Source organism: Eschrichtius robustus, chromosome 2 (genome assembly GCF_028021215.1).
Source record: "Eschrichtius robustus isolate mEscRob2 chromosome 2, mEscRob2.pri, whole genome shotgun sequence".
In the NCBI taxonomy this organism is placed as follows: domain Eukaryota; kingdom Metazoa; phylum Chordata; class Mammalia; order Artiodactyla; family Eschrichtiidae; genus Eschrichtius; species Eschrichtius robustus.
Window position 1 is genome coordinate 53,143,059 of NC_090825.1, and position 15,372 is coordinate 53,158,430.

At 38.5% G+C, this 15,372-nt stretch overlaps 1 protein-coding gene across 5 annotated transcripts in view; it reads left to right on the plus strand.

Annotated features, from left to right (window-relative positions):
- The window catches only part of LOC137759326 (microtubule-associated serine/threonine-protein kinase 4-like), a 206,665-nt gene that overhangs the window by 80,139 nt on the left and 111,154 nt on the right, over positions 1–15,372 (plus strand). For all 5 annotated transcript variants that reach the window (XM_068535437.1, XM_068535441.1, XM_068535440.1 and 2 more), the window contains one exon: positions 12,389–12,477. In XM_068535437.1, the coding sequence (XP_068391538.1) occupies positions 12,389–12,477 (89 nt within the window). The remainder of the gene's footprint in view (positions 1–12,388; positions 12,478–15,372) is intronic.

The window sequence follows — 15,372 nt, forward strand, 5'->3', positions numbered from 1 at the left end:
TCAGGCTTGCTGCTTCTACAAAAACCTCACAATCTGAGTGTGAAGCTTGTTAACTTGACCTACCTCCTGTGTCTGACTGCCAGGCTACAGACTCAGAAATCCAGTTTGGTTGGTATCCGAAGAGCAGCCCTTTCTCTTAGGCATGGGTCTGTAGTTAGCAAGCTCACTGATTTACGTACAGGGCCAGAATGCTGAGACATTAATTTACAGGGAGGATAAATAATCAGTATGGGGCTTAGACTCTTCAAAGTTCTTATTCTCTGCCTTATAGACATTTTAACAAAATGGTTAAAAGCACAAGCTCTGAAGGCATGCTGCCTGGGTTTGGATTCCAGTTCTACAACTTACTAGTTGTGTGATCTTAGGTTTCTGAATTTCTCAGGTCTTCGGTTTTCACATCTATAAGATGTGGATAAAAATAAGTCTTACCTTGGGATTCTCATGCAAATTAAACCATTGCTTGGCGTGTATTAAAAAACAGTCAAAGTTAGCAGTTGTCATTATTGTTGTTCTTGTTATTCACATTTGGGCAGACCTCTCCATGAAGTAGTCAGAAGGTGGCTTAGGGAATATGGTAGCAGAGCAAGACTTATTAGATGGCTTAAATGATCCACAGCATTGGGCAAAGGTGGACAGATGCACATGGTTTTGACAGTTGATCTGAAACTTTGATGTCTGTGTTGGGTGCAGTCCCTTGCATGTCCTTCACCTTGAGGATGCCAATTTGAAGCCCTTGGATGAACACTTGAACTTGTGGTTCTGCAGCATTTGTTTTTCTCTGTTTCTGAAGCCAACCAATTGCCCTACTTATTGTTATACTCCTTCTATAACTGTGTTAATATTTACATTTACTGTCAAGTCTGCTGCCTTAGAACCAGCCTCTTTAGCTCTTGCATAATTCATTGAATTGATTTTAGAAGTTAATTCTATGGGCAATCTTGTGCTTCTTGTTCCAGGATCCTTGAGGGAAAGCCTTAGTGTAACATTCTAAATAGGAAGACATATATGCATGAAAGAATGTATGCAAGAAAGAAAGACCAAAATGTTGTCTTCTGACAGCTAATATTTATGAAGCACTTACTGTGCCAAGCGTTGTGATAATTTCTTCGCCTGCATTATCTCATTTCACCTGTACTTCGCCCTCCAAGGTAGTTCATATTCTTATTCCTATTCTACAGATCAGTAAATTGAGGCTTAAGGGGATTGGAATTTGAAGCCAGGTGTGCCAATGGCAAGTCCTTGTATTTTGTAACTGTACTCTCCTAAGAAATAGCCAGTCAGTGAAATCTAAAACAGAACTACCTTTTCCCTTGTGGAATGTATAATACATTCATATAAGATGTAGTTAAATGTATTTCTCTGTCTAATGCAGATATTTCTAACTTCGAATGTGCCCTGGTTGTGGGAGCCCACATGACCTCCCTTCCTAAGCCCTATTTGCCACTAGCTGGTGGTGCTGCCTTGGCAGTCATTACTTCATCTTCCCGAGCTAAAATTCTGTGGCTCAGCCCACAAATGGCAAGAGCAAGGAGCATTCATTACCCAGACTGAATACTGAGCAATTTAAAGACCAGCATCTTCTGGTATCACCCCAGCCCTCCTGTCTTCAGAAACAGAATTGGTTCCTTGTGGCCAATTTCATCATTGCAAAATGAGAGACTGACTAAGAAAACATCAGTGGATGCAAATGAGGAAGAGAAAAGACATCTGTCAGTTAATTAAGGGAAAACAGTCCTTCAACGTCTTGTTTCTTCTGTGCTTTTCACCTAGGTGGGCTATTCTTCCCTCCTTAGAGGTCTGCTTCCCTTTCACGTTGGACACAAATAGTAGGGGACTAAGTGCTTAAGTATGGGAGGAACACACAACTCATTTTAATATCCATTTGGCAGTTTTCCTGTTATTTCTCCATTTAGGAAACATTTTCTTCTACTTGTGCCCATTATCACAGCTTTGACATTCCTGTCATTAGCAGAATGTCATTTTGCAAGATTCTGAATTGGGCGCAGCTAGCAACAAAACATACCAGAAAGAGGATGGCTTTTTGCCACGTGACTTTTCCTCACAGAAAAGCACGAAGTGGAGCTCGGATGTGGGCTTTCCATGTGTGTCTGTTTGTCTTCTGACTGTGGAAGCCCGGGAATCAGAGACAGGTCATTTGTGGGCAAAGCATTATGCCAAATTGCTGTGAATGCAAAATGCTTTCGAGTTGGGAGGGCGTTAAATAGTCATGCTGTTCATCCCGGGCTTGACATAAATTTCTGTTGAGTGTCATAAAAGGAGATCCGGTGGTTACGGAAGTCAGCTCCCCCTCCCTTTTTGTGGGTCAGATTGGAGCGGCCCCAGAATCCTGTGAACCAGAAAGAGGGAGCAGAGCTTTTGATTCGTATGGGTCGTGTTTAGCTTTATAGATTAATTACCCTACTACAGTAAAACATATCCACCCAATTAAATGTTTCTAGGTGTAGCAAGTTAAACTGAGATTTAATTTCTGTATGGAGAAGCCCAGAGTGGGTAAAACAATATTATATCAGTTCAGCTGTTATATATATTTGTTCAAATAAGATTTGAATGTAAGAAAATCTTCCAATCCAGCTTTATAAAGTTGATGGCCATTTCTTTAAAGCAATAAAGCAGGAGGTACTAGGTACAGGGGAAAGAAGTTAATCGTACAGTTTCATTATAGTATTTCTAGAAAGGCGGAGTGGAACATTAGATTTAAGCTGTTAACGTTTGCTCTGGTTTGATGCCGCCACCACTTAGTTTTTTTGGAAAGATTTCTTTGCATAGCACTGGCCAACTGGGAAAAATCCAGTGCTATTAAATTAAATTCATTAAAGGTAATTTTTGCAGTTGGACTTTGAACTTGGTTTTCTACTACTCAAAAAAAAAAAAATGTATCAAGTTGTGACTTTTCTCCATATTGAGTATGAAACATGGAAGTTTTAAAAAAAAATGTCACACACATCCCCCAACCCCCAAAACACAAACACACTTGTAAAGTAGAGGTTTAGAAGAACATTAGTTTGTATTTTGTTTATTTTTCCTTAACTCTCAAACATGTCTGTAGACTTATCTTTGGTCACTGTCTACAGCTGCCCTGAGAACAACCAAAGGCTTGTGTGTCAGTCTCATAGGTGTTTGTTTTTAAAACCCTTTAGCCAGTTATAAAATTGGGGCCACCACCTTGGTCCCTCCCTCAGCTGACTCACTGCCACTTTGATAGCCCAGCCAGAGGTCAGCCCAGCCAGGTAATAACAGCTCTTAGCCTTGCAGGACAGATTAGACCATATTTTTGAATGACTCCATGCAATGTTTGGCCAAATGAGCCTTTGAAGCAGTTTGCCAAGTTACAGTACATGCCCTTCAACTCGGATCAGAGTTAATGACCTTACCTTTGCAGCACTTTCTCCACACCCTCATCTCAAGTACAAACAATCTTTATTACGTGTCTTTGGTGTGAGGTTTGAGCTATTATGCTCTGCGTGACTAGTCAAAAGTCCAGAATTCATCTCATCATTGACTGTTCCAGCCCTTAAGTGTCTTCATTCAAATAGATGACCTGCCCTGATGTCTTAGGATTCTTGGGGGATGTGCAGGCTAGGTATGTCCCATAATGCATGTTGCAGATAAATTGCACTAAAAAAAATTAACAGGTATTGAGAGCCTTCTCACTTTAATTACTTTTTACTTTTTCAGCAGTTGGACTTAACTCTGCTGCTATAAATCCCATATTATTACCAGCTCCTGCTTGACTTTGACCATTGTGATATGCCCCTCTTTTAATTCCTCTGATTTCTCATTGTAATTTTATTCAGAATGACGTGTATGTAGGTTTTCTCATTAAGATATTTCACATCATATAAACCTGTCAGCTCTTTGTGTTTTCTCAGTTATACACGGCCTTGATCAAGCTAGTAGAATTAGACTATAATATCGTCTTAGATCAGTTTAGTCTTGTAGATTAGACTATGTTTGCCCTCCAAGTTAAATTAGAAACTCCTTAATGGTAGGAGCCATATTTAGTTAGTTATTCAAAAATATTTACTGAATCTCTATTCAAGTCATTTGTGTTTTCTGTATTTTTCTGGGTATCCAAAGAGATTCACTATGATAGAAAATATAATCTTCGACCTCAAGGATCTTATGCCCTATCCTAGATGGTAAGCTCCAGGTGGAATCCCTGGTTATGTTTACTGAATGAATGAGTGACCACAGAGTGGATGCTCTGCTTGCCAGGGTCACTCTGGTGCAACATGGTGCACGTCAGCCCCCCAATCAGTCACATGCTCACATACGACATCAGGGCTCACCATGTGAGCCACATAGAGATAGCTGTGTTCATGTATCTCACTTTGAAATAGCCACAAATGGAATAACTGAGACGAAATAGGTTTAAAAAAGTTTCTGTGTCAGGCAGATCACCGAGATTAAGGGGTTATTTAGGGAAGACCTATGAAATGGAGGGACAATTTGTCATACTTAGCATATACTATAAAATTCCAGTGCTTATTAGTTATGAAAATACGTTTCAAAGCTGATGGGGATTTTATCTCATACTTTAGATAGCAACACATTTTTGTTTGTACAACTCTGCCAGATTCTGCCTTAGAATACAGTTATCTGTGAATCATTCTTAGCTCTTCTTTTATACTTTAAGCACTTTGAGAGTGTTTTCTTCATTTTCTTATTGCCCATCGTACTTGCCCATAAATGTTTTTTACATTGAATAGCATCTTGCCAATATCTGTATGTTCAGCCATCTCTCTCTTCCTGTACAAAGACAGAAAATTGGGCTAGACCTCACCAAGGGCTTATCTTAATGGATTAGATATATTTACAGGAAGTACTGTATACAGTAATATATATATTTTCCTCAGAATTTTTGAAAGCTTGGAGACCTATACCTTCCTCTAGGCATATAACCAGCCTAATTTTTTTGCTCCTAGGTGAAAGCAGTATGAGCAGTCATTCATTTCCATTATAATTAATGCCTTTTAAAAGGAGTTTTTCTACTAATGGAAAAGTTAAGTTCAAGTATCAAGCCGATAGTGTCAATACTAAGCATTCACAATAATATACGCCGGATGACGATAAACTAGGTCATTGCATTGATGCCCACGTGCAGAGGGCTGAAGCTCTCTGCTTGGCAGTCACCACAGTTCTAGCTACCTGCTCTTTCTCCAGTGTTTCAGAGGCTGTACAAAAGAGCATGGACTGCTCTCATACCTGCATTGAATCTTGGGGGCGATTTTGGCATGAGTTTTTAAAATAAAATGCTGTGTTTTGAAGTTGAGTCACAGGAGATGGGGTGCACTAGGCGTGCCCGTCCGCTTAGCTCCCTAACTGGCCTTTCTCCCGCCTCCTTTGGTTATTGCGATCTAGCAGCCAGAATGATTCTCTTAAACCAAAACTCGGATGGTGTTTAAAACCTTCCAGCAGCTTCCCTTTTCACCCAGAGTAAAACCAGTCTCCGTGCTGTGGCCTGCACCTGCCCCAGAGGTGGCCCCGGGCTCTGTCCACTGTCCTCTTGGCTGTTCGCCTCTGGCCGGCTCTCCTCCCGCACGCTGGCCTGCCTGCTGGTCCTGGAGCACTCCTGACCAGGGCCTTTGCTCTTCCTGAATGTTCACTCCCTCATCCTCCCATCTTACTCAGACACCGCCCCCCGCCCCATGCGGCTTTCCCTAACCATCTGTTTAAGATTGTGATTTCCCACATCCGTGCTCCGTGTCCTACCCTCTGCGTCATTGTTCTCCATCGCCATCCCTCGTACTACAGAGGTCATCACCATCTCCCATACTATCTTACTAGTTTATTATGTTTATTATCTGCTTCCTTCTCTAGAATACAGGTCTCTAGAGGACAGCAGGGATATTTGTTTGTTTAGAGTAGTACCTAGCATGTATTAGGAGCTCGAAAAGTAATTTGTTGAATGAATCAGTGGAACCTTGCGGGGAGCCCTGATTTCATGGGCCATAGGGAAGACATCGGCAGTGTCATAACTTCACCTAAATAACAGAGTATGTCACGGACAAGAATATTAACGCTTTGCTTCCTGTTGCCTTCTAAGGCGCACTAAAACTTATCCAGCCAGCTACCAGCTGTGGCCTCATTGTGCTCTACAGGAAAAGGGGTAGAGCTGTAGACAAGAGGCCCAGAGGAAGGGTAGATTGATTTACATATGAAAGACAAAAAAGTTATTTCTGCAGAAGACAATACTATGAAGACAGACATGGAGAGAAGGGCAAGGCAGCATCTGAAGGAATTAAGGATTTGGAGAAGTGTCCAAAGAAAATTGTAAGGAAGACTTGCTTTATGTTGCATGATATAATTTTTCTTTCAAATTCAGTCTCGAAGATACTTTCCAAGGCTTTTACAATCAGATTTGCAAATACACAGAGGCCTAGATATTTAATGTTGCACAAAGAAAAAAGAAATGTCCATGATATACATAATTTTAGTGCATTTAATAATCCTAAAATTTGCTTCAAATGAATAATCTAAAAAAGGCATGAATTAAACCCATATTTATGTTGCCATGGTTAAATCTCAAAAATATAACGTTGAATGGAAAAAAAAGTAAGTTACAGAATATCTATAATATATAGTGTGTGCTAAAGTGCAATTTATCCAAAAAGTCAAAAACATGAGTGTCATACAAATATAAAATAAATATGTGTCAGAGATTTTATTTAACTTATTAGTGAGGACAACAGTAAGAGATTTTGAAAACCATATATATACATGAAATATATAAATATATTAAAATATATATAAATGTATATATTATATACATATAATCAGAAATGATGAAATAAAATTTGCTAATAGATACAAAACCAGTTAATGTCTCGTAGGAGAATGATATTAAATGTTTGGGGTCATCTCTCTGTGGGTGGATATTAACTGTATTTGCACAAGACAAAATTCATTTACATTATTATGGACAAGAATCACTTGTATTACTACTAGTTTTCTCCAACTTAACTGCAACCCCTACAGCGTTTAAAGTAGCCTAGTCACTAGAAAGACAGTGAAAGGTGTACACCCTTATAGAACCAGATAATCCCCGGGAGGTTCACTGCACAAAGCCTTCCCAGCCACTGAAAGGACATATATATACTAAAGATTGAGAATAAACATCAGAAAATGATACTATTGTTCATTTCACGTGGTGGGAATTGTTTGATTATTTTTCTATATTTTCTATATTTTTACAATTTCATAAACCAAACAAAAGTAGTTAATAACTCCTCTAATCTGGTGTAACCCCTTCATTGTAAAGATAAGGAAACAGAAGCCTGCCTGTTTTATAACATGTTTTCAGCAATACCACATTAGCTAGACAATTTCTGCCTCCTGTTCATGCCCAGTTTCTTCCACTTCTGCCTTCCTCTTTGTTCAAGGAATATTCAGTGTTCAGATTCTATTAAGGTATCAGGAAATAGTTAGCAGATGTTCACATTCAGTAAAGCTATGGTCTATAATTGGCCTCCTGTGCAGATTTATCAAATTTTTCATCAAGATGAATTAATAAATTATAGGCTAGCTTTTCAGAATTCCTGGAGCTCTTCTTAGGCAATTCACTGCCCCTCAATTGTGGTCAGTCATATGTCGTACTGAGTGTTGACCTTTCAAGTCGGCTGTGACTGTTAGAAATTACTGCCTGTTTGGGTTTCTCTTTCTCAGCTTGTCCTACCACGATCAGACATGATCAGTATTCATGTCCCCAAATGATTGTAATTTAAAATTAAGCTGCATTTCAGCTTCTCAGAACAGTTGCAGAAAGCCACAGCCTGGTGGGCCTCACAGCTTTTACAGACCTGGTAGAGGATAATTAACAGGTTCTTCTGCCAGGAGAGATGTGACAGATCCAGCTGTGAGACTTTTACAGGTCCCGCCACGCCCTTCATACGGAGCTCTGAGCATAAGGACGATCTAGGCAGGAATAGAATATGGGCGCTTTGGACCAAAAATCCTTACACCGCCTTCCCCTCCCCTCCCTCAGCTAGTGGCCCGCGTTCCTTTGTCCCTCACTCTGATCAGGCCTGACTTACACGATGACATGCGTGATCTGTCTCTTTATGCTCCTGACAAATGGAAGGTGCTCTTGGCAATCGTTAGGAGATGGGGAAGCTGCTTGTGAAACTGCTTTGGTGAGCGGGAACAGTGAACTCAGGGAGCAGAGCGGCACCCTGTGTGATCCCAGGTCACCTGCCTGAGCCAAAACACCACGCCAGCAAATAAAACACTTCCTGGTGGTGGTTTCCTTTCGTGCTAAAGCGTCTCCAACCGAGTGCCCATTCCAACTGTGACGTTCTACTCAGAGAGGGTTCTGTCCCCACCTGCCTCGCCTCCCGGCCCGCAGGGGCCAGACAGTCCTACTGACTCAGAAGTACTGTCATTGCCTTTCACCCTCCCATTCTTCTCAGATCACAGGTCCACAGTCAGCAGTACTTATTGTACTCTGTGTGTGTGTGTGTGTGTGTATGTGTTTGTGTGTGTGTTTTCTGTTGGTAGGTGGATCTTTCTAGGCAGGAACCAAAGGAATGAGGTAACAAGGAAAGCTCACTTAGAACCATCAGCCCCTGTTCTAATCCATCGTTTACCTTTGCCTCTGTCTCACGTTATATATGGCTGTCTTCTTGGGCTAAATTCAGATTTTCCAAGTAAAGAATCTGTGCCATTGTGTCACCTTGCCAACTGAGAGAACAGACTGAGCATGTCATCATAGGCTGTGTCCCCATGTGTTTTTTCAGCTGGGTGGCCTGAAGAGGAGCAGGTGCTTTGTGGGCAATGGTTGTTCCTGGCTTCAGCTTTCAGAAGCAAGCACGGGCAGGGTGGATGGCTTCCATTTCTTCTTAAAGAGTGAAGCAGAAAGATTGCATTTTGGGGATGGATAGCTGGAACTTGAATTCATAACAGTTCTTTAGTTTCACTTTTGCAATCAAATACCTTTAAGGTTCCTAGGGCTGAACTAGAGATAACTCTTTACAAGCTCAAATGGTTAGAAGAGGATAAGTTTTCAACAAGAGATTCTTGCTAGAGTAGAAATGATGTTCCTATTTTACCTGGTAGGATGGCACTTGTTTTTTTCCTTGGGTGACATGGCTTGAGAAAAAGCAAGGGTGATTCAACTTCGTTATGCTGGTGAAAGAAAAGGGACCTTGAGTTTGCTCAGGTGGTGATGTTTCTGCTATTTTATCACTTTATGGGTTAAATGAGTATGGTGTGGTCGCCAGCACCGCAGGAGCCTCCTCACACCTGCTATTCATGAGCTTCTCCTTTCATCAGCAGAAGAGAGTGTGATACCTGGATGAGTAAATAATGACAACAGAGGTCAGCCCAGCATTTTACACCAGTGTCATTATTAACGCCGGCAGTGCCAGGTGCTGTGGCAGTCTAGGTAGTAAATACTCACAGGTCCTGCCCATTAGGAGTTCTCTTGTTGTGGGGTTAAATGCAGATTTTAATTCATTTATTGGGAATCAGGTACCTAGAACAATAAGATTAAGTGACTGTCAGGGATACCAGAAGTAGATGATAGTCAGATTGGATGGCCACCCCTCCCCTCCAACTTTGAAAAGTTATATACAGAATATCTCAATAGGGTCCCAGTATTTTTAAAGTATTAATATATATATCAAGATCTAGGTATTTTAAGGTTAAATACAGTAAAAAAAAATATGCCCCTTTACCCTTAAGAATGTTAGCAACAAATAAGTTCCTTTGAGAGGCCAAGACCCTACTTCGGAGTGTAGAGATTTGTGTACATATGTAAATCTCTGTCTTGGTCTGTATTTTGTAAAGTCTGGTTTTGCCATGCTGAGGAACATTTCATGTTTAAAAGCTTCCTGTTTGAGAGATTCAAAAATTTTACTACTCTCACTAGCTTCAGGCTAAAGAGCCATATAGAAGTTAGAGAAGACACTTTCAGTTTTGATTGTTCATCACATTTGTCAATAAGATATCCCTCCGATTATTTAAGGATTTGTGTAACATAATACCAGTACCTTAATTATGGTGAACTGTTCAAATTCTGAGGCAACTTGTTTTTAACTTCTTCTAACCTACTTTTATATTATTAGATAAAGAATCCTATGTTTTCTTTCACCATTAATTACATTCATAATCATCAGTTTGTAAAGTTTACAAATCTTTTTAGATGGTGGGCAAACATGGGATGAATGTAATATAAACTTTGTTCTTGTTTTTATGTTTTACATTGTTATATTTTTATATTGGCCAAGCAGATTCCATCAAGTTTTATTCCCACTTTTTTTTTGATTTTTTTTTTTTTTAATCACATTTTTTTAATCACATCAGTACTTTTCCACCCTTTTTTTTTTTCGGTAGACTTTAAATAACTGATACAATTGTGAGAATTTTTTGTTTGTGTTTTTCTTTGTTTTAAATACAAATTATTGGCTACTTATTTGACTTGTTGTGGTAATGTACTAGTCATTCTATTTGTTTCTTAGGAAAATTCAATTAAAATGTTTTTAAGAAATATTTTCTAAATTTTAGCTTTGCCAGCATATTTCACTGAAATTCTTATGTAAGATATTCATTAGGTTACTGTTTCTATTGATATATATTTCTTATTTATTTGATTTACATATATAAAAATTAATAAATGAATGTCAATAGGAAATTTTCATAAATGATTTAGATCAAATACTAAATGTAAAAAATAATACAAATAGCCATTTTTGTGTAAGCTAACCTGTATTACAATTAACTTGTTCAAATTAGCAAATAACTTTGCTGAGAGTTCCAGGATATAAATCTGTCATTTATAATTTCTCTTATTAACATCAACAAGTTGATATATTTAATATTCCTATATTAAAATTAAAGGAGACATTAATTTGAATTAACACTAAATACATTGTACAATATTTTTTTAAAAAACAATCACACGATCTGACTTAACGGTTATGAATTTAATAGGCCAAATAATGGTTCTTGATAGATGAGTTGATAATACCACATTCCATCTTCATAATTATCAAGGGTCTATTCTTATTCAACAACTTCTTTAAGGCTGAGTAAACATGATCTTAGTTAAACTCACGGATAATGCTAGGGGGTGTTGATTGCTCCAGTAAGGAAAATAAAATGATGCAGCCTGACCTTAAGAAATTATAAATATGGGAATGTTGACAAATGATAATAAGCAGCAAACATCTAAGAGAGAGGATTGGTTCCCAAGTCAATATTGGAGAAAGAAATTTGGTTTGGTTTTGAAATGTGTTGTTTGAATCATATTTAGAAATGTTCCTTTCAAATATTTTATACAAATTCTCAATTATGTCCACTATATGTTATTTAGAAGTTAGGTGAAAATTCCTGTTTCAAGAATGCTGTAACAGGTATATTCTGAATTAAGAAGACATTACAATAAATCTTTAATGGTGGATAAGGGCACCAAGTGTAGGAGGATGGAATCATAGTGCCCTGAACCTTATTATAGGTGAATTCAATGAGGTAACCTGCTGGTTTGTATTATCCTTTTCTAACCACTATACTGATTGTGAAGTACCAGTCAGTACTGAAGAAAAGCAAATGAAAGTAAGATAACATCCACTTCATCATCAACCAGTTTTGCATTTATGTTATTCTTTGAGGCTTGTGAAAGTTACTTTGCAATCATATTAGCTATTTTTTAACTTTCTAGTAGCAGAAATAGGAAAAAAATAGTTACCCTGTGCCCATATGTAGCAATTTATTTCTACTCACTGGGTACCAGGATGAAAAACAGTAGGTAGTGTGCCTGTGAGAAAAGGCCTTCATTGTTATTTTAATACAAACTGGAATCTGTTTTTATGATTCCAAAATATTTACCTTAATAAGGAGTTTGAATGCAGTATGAAGATGAAAAATGAATGAGTAGTGAAATACATTTATCTTAGGCATTGGCTGTTCTATTGACAAAAGGCACAGCTATGAAATTTGTCTAAATAATTAGATTTTTAATTAGTGCATCATTGTAAGATTAATGTCATTGTTCTTCATTGCATGTAATTTTATATTAGAAATTTCATGTCAACAAAGATGCTACCTCTGGTTTGCTGATTTGAATCCTTAATTTATCACTTGTGTGTATGGCATATCACATATTTGCAGTCAAGAGCCAAAAGAAGGCATTTGATGACAACTTGGTGGTGAGGAATATTGATGGTGTTATATATGATATGAATACATTATATTTTCTAATATTCAGGAAACAGCCGCCCTTCAAATATTAGTGAGTACATATTGACTTGCAAAAATTTTAGAAATAGCATGCGCGGATAGATTGTTCAACCTAAGCTATGTCTACTTTGAACATACTTGAACGTTATTATTATTATTGCTTTTAAAAGTGGTTTTCCTTTCCTTTGGACAGTTGCCGAACCAGCAACCGGAAGAGCTTGATAGGTAATGGGCAGCCCCCAGCACTGCCTCGGCCTCACTCACCTCTCTCTGCTCATGCAGGTAATGAAATACCTTTTCTTGAGTTCTGTTTTACTTCCTCTTGCTAGTTTTTAAAATACAGGCATTTTGAAATTTAGATGCATCTCCCCACCTTGTTATCTTGGTTTCCCTGTAGCTTTGTCACTAAGTTGTTCTTTCTCATCAGTCAGCCCAAACCTTATCCTCTCTTTGAGCGCTCGGATCTGAAAGGGAGAAATCCTTTTTATATGGGGTCCTATTCCAGTTATTTTTTTTCTCCACATCTGAATTTGTGGATGATGCAAGTCGCGCTCCCATGTTAGGATTTCCTTCGGGAAACGTGGCCATGACAGTTCACATGAAGAGATTAGTGTCAAGAACTGTAAGGGAGGAAAAAATATCGTTTCCCTCTCCCCTTCTAACTTCTCCACTGGGGACCCAGTAACCAGAGACAGATTAACAAAGGAAAAGCATACACATTTATTTAACATACGTTTTACGGAACATGGGAGCATTCATGAGGAAATGAAAACCCAAAGGAACGGTTAAATCGGATTGTTTTTACAGTAGTTTGGTGAAGAGAGGGGAGTTGTGCAAAGACGTATAGGACAAAGGTGAGCTAGTTGTAGTAAACTGGGGGAAAGTTAGCAAGGACTGTTTGTTCAGATTCTTCTGTGTCCCTTGTCTTCAGAGATAAGAAGGCTCCTTTCCTCCAGGTGTAGGGAGGGTGCCTCTCACAAGAAGGTTTTATGACCTGCTTACGGGGCAGGTCAGAAGGCCCTTCCTGCACATGCTGTTTCTCAAATCCCTTCACCTTAAAATAGCCAATGTGCCAGTGCGCCATATTTTGGGGTCTCATGTCCTAAAGTGCGTCAAAATTATTCAGCATTTTTCTCCCTAAAGTTGAACTTATCTATTGTATATATTAGCTAGCACAAACAATGCTGCTCTGAGCGGTCTAGAACATGTCTCCTCTTGTAACGTGGGCAAGAGTTTATCTAAAGTTTTACCTGCCAGTGGTGTCGATATAACTTATCTTTTCATCCCGAACCATTGTTGGGACAATGAAGATTCAAGAGATGAGACTCTTGGCCTCAAGAACTACTTAGAAGGATGGTAGAACCATATTACAAAAACTATGCAATGAAGACTGCTTTGTGTGTTTGTTGTTTGTTTGTTTGAATTCTATCTAAGATGGTGCAAAGGAGAGAAGGGTTAATTGCAATCAGGAAAGTTTGGGAGATATTGAAGGAGCCACTTGCTCATGATGTTGAAAGATGAGCAAGACTTTGGCAGGGGTGAGAGATGGGGGAATTTCTAGTGTGTGGCTAGAGTGTGGGATGTACATGCTTGATTGTACAAGAATGTAAAGGTGAAAAGAGAGATGAAAGTCAGAAAGTAGAATGAATTTTGACTTTGAGTGCCTTTCACAGATTTTGAGCAGGATCTGTAGGAAGATGTGTTCGAGATATGGAAGATGATGGGGTGAAAGGATGAGTGTTTAAGGCCTACCTCTGTTATACTCTTGTGGAAACTGTCACACGATAGGCTTTCAGGTGGTGTTGACTTATAAACTAGGCTATGACTGGCCCCCGGAAAGCAGTCCTTTTGCTTAGGGGGGCTCTCCAGCTGAGAGTGGAAGTTATCTAAACATGTTTGGGGACAAGATGGGACAGAGAGAGAGAGATGTAGTTGCCCCTTTGGAATAAATTTTATTTTCCTCATAGTAATAAATAAAAGATGGTAAAGTTAAAAAGGCAAAGGACAAATTCATATAATTATGATACTGTATATAGTAAGACCACTAAAGTCCTGAAATGCTACTCTGAGGGAAAACTTTAGAGAAACTCCTACACGTGTATGCAAGAAGGTGTGCTCTAGACTGCTCGTAGTGGCATCATTTGTAATAGCTAAACGTTTGAAGCAATGTGGCCCAAATGTCTATCAGTTGGAAAGTAGATAAATGAATTGTGGCATAGTTATCTACGGAACACCGTGCGCCTAGAAAACAAATGAACTAGCACTCAAAGAGAGTGTTGGGCAACAAAAGCAAGTTGCAAAAGAATCTTACTTAAACCATACATATAAGGTTAATGTGATGCTACGTGCAATGTTTTGTTTAGGGATACACACACATACACATATAAATATGTATCTGTGTATGTACGTTTATAGTAAGAGTCTAAAGGAAAATATGGTCATTTTAAAGACCCATTTTGTGTTAGTAGTTACGTCTGAGAAGGTGTCAGGGGGTATAATTGTGGAGAGGGGTAAGCAGTTGGCAATATTATATTTCCAAAGCTGAATGGTGAATACACAACTATTTATATTCTTACCTTTATACTTTGGAGATTTTTATTATATCATTGTCATAATAGTGAAAGCTGACCAGAGGGTCAAGCAAGGCCAAATACTTTACTCAGCGGCTGGAATTATATCTTTGTCTTATCTTTTCATTCCTCTGTCAGAGTGCCCAGCAGTATATACAAGGTGCTAAGTATAAGATAAATTTTATTTCTTACATATAATTCAGTTGTGATTAAACAGATTTAATCCTACTCCTCTTTGTAGTGTTCTGTAGTAATTGCATCATACTTGATGTGCCTGTTGATTAGTCTTTTATTGCCATTATTTCCTTCAGTTCTAATATTGAGGTTAAAGAAAGTGTTGTTAAGACTTTAATGATCCTTTTAATTATTATTTTTTTCTCTTTGGAGAATTCTTTTTCCTTCAAAACATAATTTTGTATTTAATCGGAGGAATGGGCAGAGAGAAGCCTGTCTTTCAGGTTCCGAGAGCATTTCCCCTTATGTCATGGAGGAACATAACAGGTTGTTATTCACTCAGAAGCTGTAGAAAAGTCTGTCGACTTTTTGTGAGAAATGGCATTTATCACAGTCTGGTAGGTTCCTATTTCTATATAAAAGAAGAATAAAA